The sequence below is a fragment of the Camponotus floridanus genome, unplaced genomic scaffold (genome assembly GCF_003227725.1).
Source record: "Camponotus floridanus strain SB8 unplaced genomic scaffold, Cflo_v7.5 scaffold116, whole genome shotgun sequence".
In the NCBI taxonomy this organism is placed as follows: domain Eukaryota; kingdom Metazoa; phylum Arthropoda; class Insecta; order Hymenoptera; family Formicidae; genus Camponotus; species Camponotus floridanus.
Window position 1 is genome coordinate 394,002 of NW_020229233.1, and position 10,649 is coordinate 404,650.

The 10,649-nt window shown below is 34.8% G+C and overlaps 1 protein-coding gene across 3 annotated transcripts; it reads right to left on the bottom strand.

Moving 5' to 3' along the window:
- Window positions 1–2,423: 2,423 nt before the first annotated feature.
- On the bottom strand, window positions 2,424–10,432 carry LOC105249868 (histone-lysine N-methyltransferase SETD1). 3 transcript variants are annotated; one of them, XM_011255632.3, is made up of 10 exons: window positions 9,807–10,432; window positions 7,327–9,101; window positions 6,896–7,162; window positions 6,478–6,789; window positions 6,120–6,389; window positions 5,390–6,039; window positions 4,629–5,256; window positions 4,223–4,444; window positions 3,075–3,332; window positions 2,424–2,868 (listed from the first exon to the last, which is right to left on the bottom strand). In XM_011255632.3, the coding sequence occupies exons 2-10, from the start codon at window positions 9,067–9,069 to the stop codon at window positions 2,695–2,697; spliced, it is 4,524 nt and encodes a 1,507-aa protein (XP_011253934.1). In that variant the 5' UTR covers window positions 9,070–9,101; window positions 9,807–10,432; the 3' UTR covers window positions 2,424–2,694. The 3 variants fall into 3 exon arrangements, with proteins under 3 accessions (XP_011253934.1, XP_011253937.1, XP_011253935.1); XM_011255635.3 differs by having other exon boundaries at window positions 2,683–2,868; window positions 9,711–10,432; XM_011255633.3 differs by lacking the exon at window positions 9,807–10,432 and adding an exon at window positions 9,479–9,704 and having other exon boundaries at window positions 2,683–2,868.
- Window positions 10,433–10,649: the final 217 nt, after the last annotated feature.

The window sequence follows — 10,649 nt, forward strand, 5'->3', positions numbered from 1 at the left end:
AGCTATCTATACTAAGTTCAATTTTTCTAACTTTGATCCTGGTCTGTCCTGTGTCCTGTTGTGTGTGAGGTGAGAAAACTCCTTCTGTTGCGCAGAAAAAGAAGAAAATATCAAAAATACCAGGTTGTTGCGTGGAGAAATGCAACAATCGCAGCCTATATCTATACTATCGGACACCATTTTTGCTTTAGCTTATCTTATTGAGATCAAAATTGCGGTACTTTGTTAATCTAGTGACTTTAATGTGCTCCTTAAACCGAGGTGGCCGCTCTCAGATTTCTTTCTGCTCTCAGTCTTTTCTCTGACGCCATTTAAAAAATTCCCTTTCACCAGTGATGGTAGGCCGGGTGACTTTTTCGCGCATGCGCAGTAGTTAGAGAACCTCTAGGAGAGAGAATGGACAACTGATCATGTGACATGTGATCAAGCTTTTTCATGATTGGCTGGCAGAAAATGTATCAATTTTAGCTATTGCGACGCCAATGCAAAATATGATGACACACAAATAGGTTAATATATGTGTGTCATGTGTGTCCTATTTGTGTGTCATCATATTTTGCATTGGCGTCGCAATAGCTAAAATTGATACATTTTCTGCCAGCCAATCATGAAAAAGCTTGATCATTCTCTCTCCTAGAGATTCTCTAGCAGTAGTAATCACAGGAAAGCAACGTTGTATCAGATAGCGGATTATGAGCGGCAAAGTTTTGGTGGGCAAGCTGAGGTCGGTGATGCCAGAAAGAAGTCTTGAGTCCCGAGTGAATGTTATAGTGTTTTAAAGTACGAAAAAAGTGATTAGTGAAATGAAAATGCTGTTGGCCGCTCGTAAAAATTTTTTAAAAATTTTCTTTCAAAAATTTATTTAAGGGGGACCAGTAACACACCTTTTGCTTCTACTAGATACTTTGTTAACGCCGCGTTCGCGGCGCATGCGCGAAAGTCACCCGGCCTGCCTTTCACCATCACTGCTTTTCACATGAAGCGTATTTTGTTAAATTTTGCGTAAAGCGTAACAAATTTAACCAATAAAGATTAGACTTTCTGTTGTAGAACACAGCAGAAATACTAAAATCGATTTTCTATTGATTATTATTATTTAGGCGTATTGCTAAATACGCGCCATGTGAATTAGGTACCTGGTACTTATCGTAAAATGTGCGTAATCATACGGTTAGGTTATAGAGATAATGTATGGTGAAGTAAAGGTGCAATTTCATTGACGCTAAAAAGTAGCGTCAATGAAATTGCACCTAAATGGATGAAGTGCAGCGTGTATAAATAAAAATGTATGTAAATAATAAATAATAATAAATAAATAAAATATATAAATAAATAAATAAAAATAATATCGTAACAGGTTTTACAAATAGTTCCGCGATTAAATACTCAAAAGTGCTAATAATAACAATTATTTTTTTTTTAAATTTTGATTAACTAATTAAAAATAAAATATTCTAATTTTTTAAATCTTTATTAGATAAATATATTTTTAAAGAACTCGTTTTTCAGTAGTTCATGGAATGACCCTTGAATATGGATTCCAATCTTGTATTAACAATTATTGGTATACAATTGCAAAGATGGAGAAAGACGGAACAAAAATTGTTGAGAGATTCTGAAAATAATTTTCACCAGAGATAACCTTAAAATTATTTCGTTATATTGTGCAAGCGATGAATTATACCTAAATTGAATGGATAATTTTTGTTTTATATAAAATTTGTTACAATTTCTTCTTACCCGAATTTGGTTCATTTTAAAATTATGCAAATCGTGTAAATATGTCAATACGCCTATGCGACTTTCGGCGGCTTACGCAAAAAAATTGAATTCAGCTTATCGGTATTACTAACTAGGCGGTTAAATAACTAGGCGGATTTGCGTATAATAGCTGAGACGATTTGATTGGTTGACAGGGTTTAGCGCAAGTTACGCTTACGCAACTTACGCCGCATGGAAAAGCACCCTGATACTTAACGTAACGTAATGCGATACACAACACCTTGTGCTGAGGCCCTCAGACACAAATATTTCTACAAGAGGAAGCATAAACTCAAACTTTACATTTTTATTACTAGTTGATGGATGTAGATTGCACCCTACAAGGAACGTTGCCAAATAAATTAAAGAAGAAGAAGAATGTTGAGAAATTGGATTGATTGTTTGATGAAAAATATTTGTTTTTCGAAAATAAATTATTTAAAACTGGATTCTCATATTATATCAATTTTATAGATAGAATGGGAATTGTATAATACCTTATATACAATAAAATACAAATTATATAAAATTTTGTTATAATTATATATGTACAGGATACATATAAAATATATACAGTTTATAATAGCAAATATGATTGCATATTAAACACAAATGTTGTTCTTTCTTTTTAATATTTTATCATTTAATATTCACAGTGGTGGACAATAAATACAAACAAGATGTTGAAAAATAATTTTAACACACAGTGATGTGTGTGATGGTTCATATATTTGTCTTCATATGTTTTTCCAAATATTTAAATCACACACTGGATAAAAGGGCTCTCATAATAATAAAGTAAGAAGAACGCATCTTAACATAATTTAGTATTTTTTTCCATTGCATTTTATAAAATGTTTACATGGGAAAGTATTTACAAAAATATGAGTAGGGCGCGATGAAGTGTAGAAGACGGAAAAAAGAATAAACAATTTAATTGAGGGTACCCCGACATTGAGGAGCTCCGCAAAGGCAAGGGATTTTGTCATCTTCCAATGGGAATTTATAATCGTATGTAATTTCTTCATTAACTCCTATTGGTTGTTTACTGTAGATTACAATCTTCTTTTGGCTTTCAATCGTGATTACTTTTGCGTAACAATTTGGCTAAAAGAAATAAAAATTTGGTAACTATAACAAAATACATGTCACAGATTTTGCCTTTCTCACTCTAAGTTAACTAATATTGGATTTTGGTCATTTTTTTGACCGAGTAATCAACTCGTACTTTAATTTTTCCACCATATTTCTTTTTTATATAATAAATGCACAAGTCAAGAATATAAAAATATAGATAATCGTAAATAACTCACATTGCAACTGTGATTTATGAACCTCGCCAAATTACCACATTTTGTCGCATCAATAATTGTATCTAAATCGATGCGGAAGAGGTAAGAACTACCAATTCCAGTAGCTTCGTATTGGGCTTCCCGCAAGTCAGCAACAACTGGTCTAACCATTTGTCCTACATATTCTATAACCATTTCATCGGCTGCAATTGGTTCCATGGCAAACAAGCCCCAATCATGAATACCAGACTTGGCAAACTTTAATTGTTTTTTGCGGAACTGAAACACAAAAGTGTACATTAGAATAAATGAATTATAAAAATTTTAGATATTGAGAATATATACAGGGTGAGGAAAAGTATGGAAACTCCTAAATCTTTCGAAAACTATGCATTTTAGAAACAAATGTTTCAGACAAAAGTTGTAGGGTTTCAAGTAACGCATTAGATAGCAACATCAGTATGATCTTGAAGAGTGTTGTCAAGGTTACATAAAAATTGAATGTTTTAAATGGAACCCTCTATTTTTCATTACATATTCTTGTAGCTTACATTGAGAGCTTTCCAAAATAATATAATTAAGTTATTTTTCATAAAGTACTTTTCAAGTTATGAGGCGTGAAATAATTTCTTAATTTTACATAAACCATAAAATATCTAAGTAAAATATTCATTTTTCGATTACCTTACCTTAATACTTTTATATACAAAATAATGAGGAATGAATTGGTGTAAAAAATACACATAGTTATTTTTGAGAAAAAATATGTAATTGTTAATTGCAAATTACATATTTTTTTTTTCGAAATAATTATGTATTTTCTTTACATCAATTGATTCCTCTCATTATTTTGTACATAAAAGTATTAGATAAGCTATTCGAAAAATGAATATGTTACTAGATATTTTATGGGTTATGTAAAATTAAGAAATTATTTTAAGCATCTGATAACTCGGAAAGTACTTCATGAAAAATAAGGGGTCCATTTAAAAAATTTAAAGTAATTTTTATGTGACCTTGACAACACTTTACAGTCATAATAATGTTATGTAATGTATTACTTGAAACTCTACAACTTTTGTCTAAAACATTTGTTTCTAAAATGCATAGTTTTTGAAAAATTTAAAAGTTTCCATACTTTTTCCTCAACCTGTATGTTTATATTTTACCTTTAATTGATTAAATTTAAGAAGATCACTATCCGTATCAATTCCGAAAGCTGTCAGTAATCGTCGTTGATTACTTCTTGCTTCACGTGACAGCGCTTGCATTTTACCGGTCAATGCTTTAGAATTATTCTTTGGACCGTTCATTACGCTATCTCCTCCGATATAAGAGTTAGTACTGTCTTCCACATCATTACTGCGTTGTATACTTTGAGCATAGTGGTGCTGCAAGAACAAATTGTGATTATTCATAAATTTGATTACTTATATAACTTCTATAAATAAAAGAAAGCTGTATAATATAAAATATTATATATTGAAATATATATAAAAATTTGAAATTTAATAAAAAATGTATTAAAAATGTATTTAAAAAAATATATATATATTAAAATATCTGAATTTTTACTTTGTGTTTAGCCTTTTCTCTGATATCGACTTTGTAATATCCTTCTGTTCTAGCACTTCCACTTGCATGTAATCGAAGCTCATCTCGTTTCCTCTTTTTCGCGGGACTCGGTATATCTGTTGGTGGATGATCAACCCAATGCGTATCATTCAACCAGTAACCTTGGGTATCATCTGCTAATAGAGCTTCGTAACTTCTTCTCAAGTATTCTGCATCTTCCGCGTCTATGCCTCTTGTTAAAAACTCATACAAAATAGCCATTTCTGATATAAGATCTCTTTCTTTGTACGTGACTTTCGATTCCAAAATTTGCTTAGGTAACTTATCGAATATATAATCATTCTGGATATTTTCCTTCTCTCCCTCGTGATTCTGATGACTGTGCACTTTTGTATATTTCTTGGATTTTTGTTTCTCCACTTTATGAACCTTGTCCTTTGATTTCGATAATTTAACAATTTTCGGATGTTTTACTTTCACTGGCGGTACACGTATCACCGGTTCTACGGGTTCTGGTTGTGCAGGTGGCAATGAATATGAATGTTCCATATACACTTGTGAAGCTTGAGAACCAGGTGAACTTGGTGTCTGTTGTCCGTTTAATCGAAGCTCCGCCTCTGCTTGATATCTATATAAAATATTTTGTCGTTATTCCAGAGCGATAATCTTACAATAAACATTATATACATTATATTATACATTATATTACACAGACAAGAAAAAATTATTACTTAAAAATTTATGTTAAATTGATCACTGACCTTAATCTTCTGATTTCTAAACTTTCTTCTTCTGAATCCGTTGTAGGAATCTCACTGAACATTTCAATTTTTTCGTTTTCTTTCAAAATAGGTTCGTCATTGATGTATTTCGTCGACATTGTCTGCAGCGCTCTGATAATATTAGGTTGTATAGAACCCGGACTTGTATGACGTATGATATTATCTCGTCCAGCTAGAGTCATCAAGGCTTCCGCAGCCGAATTCTCCATCTTTTGCATATCCGGTATAACTTCTTCCTTTATCGGCGTTATTCCCGGTGCTGGTTTCGCTTCAATCTGTGATTCTTTCTCTTCAGTGACTCTCGATACATCTTTCACTTCTAAAGTTTCACATACATCAACGAACGGCTTTTCTTGCGTAGTAGGCAATTTCTCAGAAATTCTATCTTCTTCTTCGACATTCTCGTTTTTCGCAGGAGAAGATAATGAGGTAATTAGATTGTCATTATCGATTTGAGGGAACTCGTTCGAATTTTGATCTTTAATTTTGATATCTGGTATTGGCGTTTCTCTACCAGTCGGCGTGGGGCAATCTAATGACTTTTGAATTGCAAATTCCATCAATATATCAGGATCCTCACTATTACAAGCCAAAGGTCTGTGATCAGACATGCGGCTGTCTGTATCTTGCTAAAAAAAAATATATCAATTTTAATTGATGCAATTGTTATTTTTTTAAATCTTCACGCTTTTGTATATATTATACATACTTCATCCTCAAAGCAAGCTTCTTCATCAGAACTTTCATTTGAACTATCGGAAGATTCACTAGAACTGATTTCTTCACTGCTGCTTTCGAGAGACGAGGACGAAGACGACGTCGAGGAAGAGACGCTCGGAAGAGAAATTATAGCTTTTTTTGTTTTTTGTGCTGGTGGTACATCCAGATCACTGTCACTTTCGATCGTTTCCATGTCAGCATGACCCGATTGTCGGCTATCTTCATCCTGCGGTAATGGACTCGGAGCTTTGATCTTACGCTACAGATAAAAAGAAATAACAAACATGTAATAATCAATCAGAAGCGAAAATGAAATATGAAAAATATAAAATATAAAATCATCTTACCCTAAACGAAGGCATCTTTGGCATGCTAGCTCTAATACCCAAACCAAATCCATCATAATTGAGTCCTAACGGTGTTGCTTGCTCTAATAAAGACGATAATCCTTGTGTTTTTACATCTTCTTTCGTCGTACTATTGACGATAGCATTTTCGCCAACACCATGAGTTTGGCTCTTCTCCGACTTCTTTTCATCCCACCATACCTCGAATAATTTGAATGCTGTATTTTCTATCATTTTCTTATTAAAGTCTTTTTTTAGAATTTGTTTTAATTCATTCACTACTCTGCTCAGTACTCCATTGATTGTAGGACCCTAAATAGAAATACCTTAAATATTTTTCTAGAAAAAAATGCTTCTACAAAAAAAAAACTGAAATTTACAGATTCAATCTTATATCAATGCAATGCAATAATCTTGCCTGTGGATCTTTTGTGATGCTATAATTTGCCATAGCATGTAACCGCGATTGAAAAGAAGAATAATAATTTGCTCCTTGATTTCCAACTGTTGCTGAGAAAGAAGCTGTAGTAGGTTGATAATGGCTCTGCAAATAAGTTGCTCCATAAGGATAAGGATATTGCGCTGGTCGTGGCCAATTATAAACATCATTAGAGGGGTAATGAGTTAGGTTTCCTGGATAACCAGCTGCTGGATATAATTGACTCGAAGGTTCAGTTTGTGCTACCTGTAAATTATATACCTTATTATTATCTATTATTATCTATAAATAAAAATCCTATTATTATCTATAAATTATATATAAGAAGATATATATAAAATGAGATTTATATATAAGATTTATATATAAAATGTAGAAATATATATAATTAACGTAATATATAAACTTACTTCTTCAATCTTTTCATCTCCTGAACTCAAAGGACTCAAAGACATTCTGTCATCGTCAGGTGGTGGAGGTGGAGGTGGTTCTTTAGGTGGTTCTGGTTCATTATCATCAGGTGCTGGACTATAACTTCCTAATAACGCCTCATCTTCACTGGAACTTATAACACTACCCAAATCTTCATCCACAGAAAACTGACTAATGCTATTCTCGTGAACTTTTCTTCGTTCCTTATTTCTTTCTACCATTTTCTCAAAACATTGCTTATAAATTTCTTGCGATAGGAAGGGACTGGGTGGCTCTGATAACATTTCATTGTCATCTTGTAAAGACTTTTTGTCATCTTCGGAATCGCTACCAAATTGTAAAAATGGAGGCGCCATTCCACCTGCTTTGTCCTTTAGTAACATAGCAATTCTGGTATCTAAATCTAAAGTTTTGCGAGTTTCAACAGGAGAATCACGCGACGCATTTTTCATCACAATCTGATTCTCCTTTTCCTTTTTAGGAGTATGGTGCAGTTTTGCATTGGAAGTCTTATTACTAATCTGTGTTATATTAGAACTAGCACTGTCCAAATTTGTCGCCTGCTGCTGAATTGGCCAAACGGATGCTGAAGGTGTATACCCCGTTGTCCCAGAGTTGCTACTCCACCAGACATTTGAATTTTGTTGGACTGGTATATTTTGTGATACATTTTGTGGTATGCTAGCTAAGTAGCTATTTGGAGGTTGATGATGATAATTGCCATAATAAAAATCATAATTTGTGGCAGGAGTAGAGTTTTGAGAATAATTATTAGAATAATTCAGTTCACTGGGCGCTGTTCCATAACCCAAGTCACTACCTGTGCTACCGCTCGGTGTAGGATAATCCCTGTATTTGTTATACCTCGAATTTTCTACATATGGCTCTCTGTTTTTGTCTACAGTTAGAACAGCTTTTTTGTTACTTCTAAAGTCTTCCCTCTCCTCAGGTAAAACCTTGTCCACTGGTGTTTGATGTTTTTCTTGCTCAATCTCAGGCTTTACCACTTCCTTCTCTACCTTCTTTTCCGGTTTTTTCTCTGTAGTCAACTCCTCAAACATTTTCTTACACTCTTCCCCAAAGGGATCCAAAAAAACTCTCAACACTTTTCCCATCACAGATGTATTATTCAACTTTTCCACGCATGCCTTTGATGCCTTGGTCGATTCAAACACTACTCTTGCTATACCAAGATGTTTATTGGTTATTGGATGATAATAAATAATAAGTTCCTCTATAGAACCAAACTTTTGAACCATGTTTGTCAAAAATGTTTTATCGATATTATCATTTAAATGGCAAAACGTTACTTCCAGAGGAGGAGGTTCCCCACAATAATTTGAATCAATTTTAAATCTAGGTACAGGTAAATCAAGTTGTTCAAGTCTGGTCCAGATCCTCGTCAATTGCGATCTGGGATCTCGAGGCTGAACCTGCGGATACGTCGGATCTCCTGGAACAGTTCCATCATATCTACACAGTTTTGTTGCACCCTTAACTAAAAATGGATCGACCAATAATTTGTAATTCCTTTGCTTTTGAGTCACTTGTGGCACAGCTGTATCTTTCTGCGTGTGTGTTACGTGACCATGGCTGTGTTTTGAAGGCGGTTGGCTCGAGTTTTGCGGCGTATTCTGAGAACTGCCATGAGAATGGCGATGACGATGCGAATGCGCGTGTGAATGTCCATGTCCGTGACCATGTCTCTCCATGCCGTTCATTGCCTCCAAGCATCATCCATTCATATGAACTTCTGTTGTAAACGTAAACCAAGTTTTATAAATACAATATCAATATTATGATAAATGTATGTTAATTTGTGCGGCTCAAAATTTATTCACATCCTTCGAATAAGGAATAAGTTGTGATTATCAACACAAACAAATTACATACATCCTTACAAACTGAAATGTAAATCGGCGTAACACAATTTTCGCACATCACTATCTTTCGTGTATCACTTAGAAATAATTAACTTTAGTTACAAAAATAGCGAATTCGTTGTCAAGGTATTAAATGTTCGATATATTTTGATTATATCAACAATCAGCGTGATTAGACAATCCGATTATTCAATAGCCATAAAATTATTATACACGTTATTATTAGAGGTGACTGAATTTTACGAACCATCAACGAATATTCTTAATGATCTCTTCCTCTTTTCCTGTTTCTCACTGTACGCGTATAATTTAAAAATAACAATCGCGCGTAATTTTGACAACTTCAGACTGTTGCACGAAAATGCACCTCTCATCGAGATGCAAAGCAGGTTTTACTATCGGATCGATATGATCCCCGAGTGGCGTTATCGATACGGCATCTTTAATTAGATCCGAAAACGCATCTCAATCAGACTTACGATGCGGTACCTCCGGTTTCGCTCGTACGGTCGTTTTTTCAACAACACATAACCTCAAAAGTGCTTCTCGACTTTTTTTTTTTTAAACCAAGTTACCGTCGCGACGATGATCCATTGAAAACGTCTCTCGCCTAGTAGGATCCTCCGCTTCAAGCATCCATCCTTCGATCGCGAGCTACGCCAAACTAGCGAGAGAATCTCACTCTCTCGTTGCTCCTCTTTTCCTCTCCGTCTTCCTTTCTCCTCGCCACTCCTCACTCCTGCCCTCTCTCTCTTTCTCTCACTCTCTCTCTCTCCGTCTTCCACTAGAACCTTTAGACTAGACCCTTATTCAGTTACGTTGCGGTTTTTTTTCTACCAGCGCGAGCGAGGCCAGCGTCTTTGTTTAGTTATCGAACCTCTCGACCGTCTTCGTCGGAACCATTGACAGCTCTACGGTAAGAAACGTGCCGACAAGTCTCGCGTGTGCGCGAGACGACACGCACGATGCTCTCGGCTGTCGACTCTCGGCGCTGACGAGCACGAGTGAATAACAGTGAACGTAATTGCGAGCGTATTTGCGCACGCGAGCTGCACTTTGCGCATTCCCCTACGCCGTGAAAATTTGCGAAAAGGCGAGTATAACAGCGCGGCAATTCGAGGCAAATATTATGCGAGCGCGGTTTCTTTTCTGTATTCTTCGCAATTTTATTACATCGCGAAAGATCATTCCTTTATTTTTTCAAACTCGATCATTTTCTCTCCTTCTCTATCTTTCTTAACCTTTCTAATTATAATTGCTATTAAATGTTTTGATTCGTTCAGCCTTTTTATGTGTATGTATACGTATGCGCACTGTATACTCTAATGGTGCATTTTCACGTGCCGCTGAAACTGATCATTTGCACAGTATAAGTATATACAGTAGTGTCACTTCGGTGTCGGCACCTTTAGGCGCGT

Excerpts from the sequence above, each read along its gene's own strand:
- LOC105249868 (XM_011255632.3), bottom strand. The coding sequence starts at position 9,069 with ATGAACGGCATGGAGAGACATGGTCACGGACATGGACATTCACACGCG. Across the intron at positions 6,390-6,477 it reads CAAAGATGCCTTCGTTTAGG|CGTAAGATCAAAGCTCCGAG; the intron begins GTAAGATGATTT and ends TTTTATCTGTAG. Across the intron at positions 6,040-6,119 it reads AAGCTTGCTTTGAGGATGAA|CAAGATACAGACAGCCGCAT; the intron begins GTATGTATAATA and ends ATTTTTTTTTAG.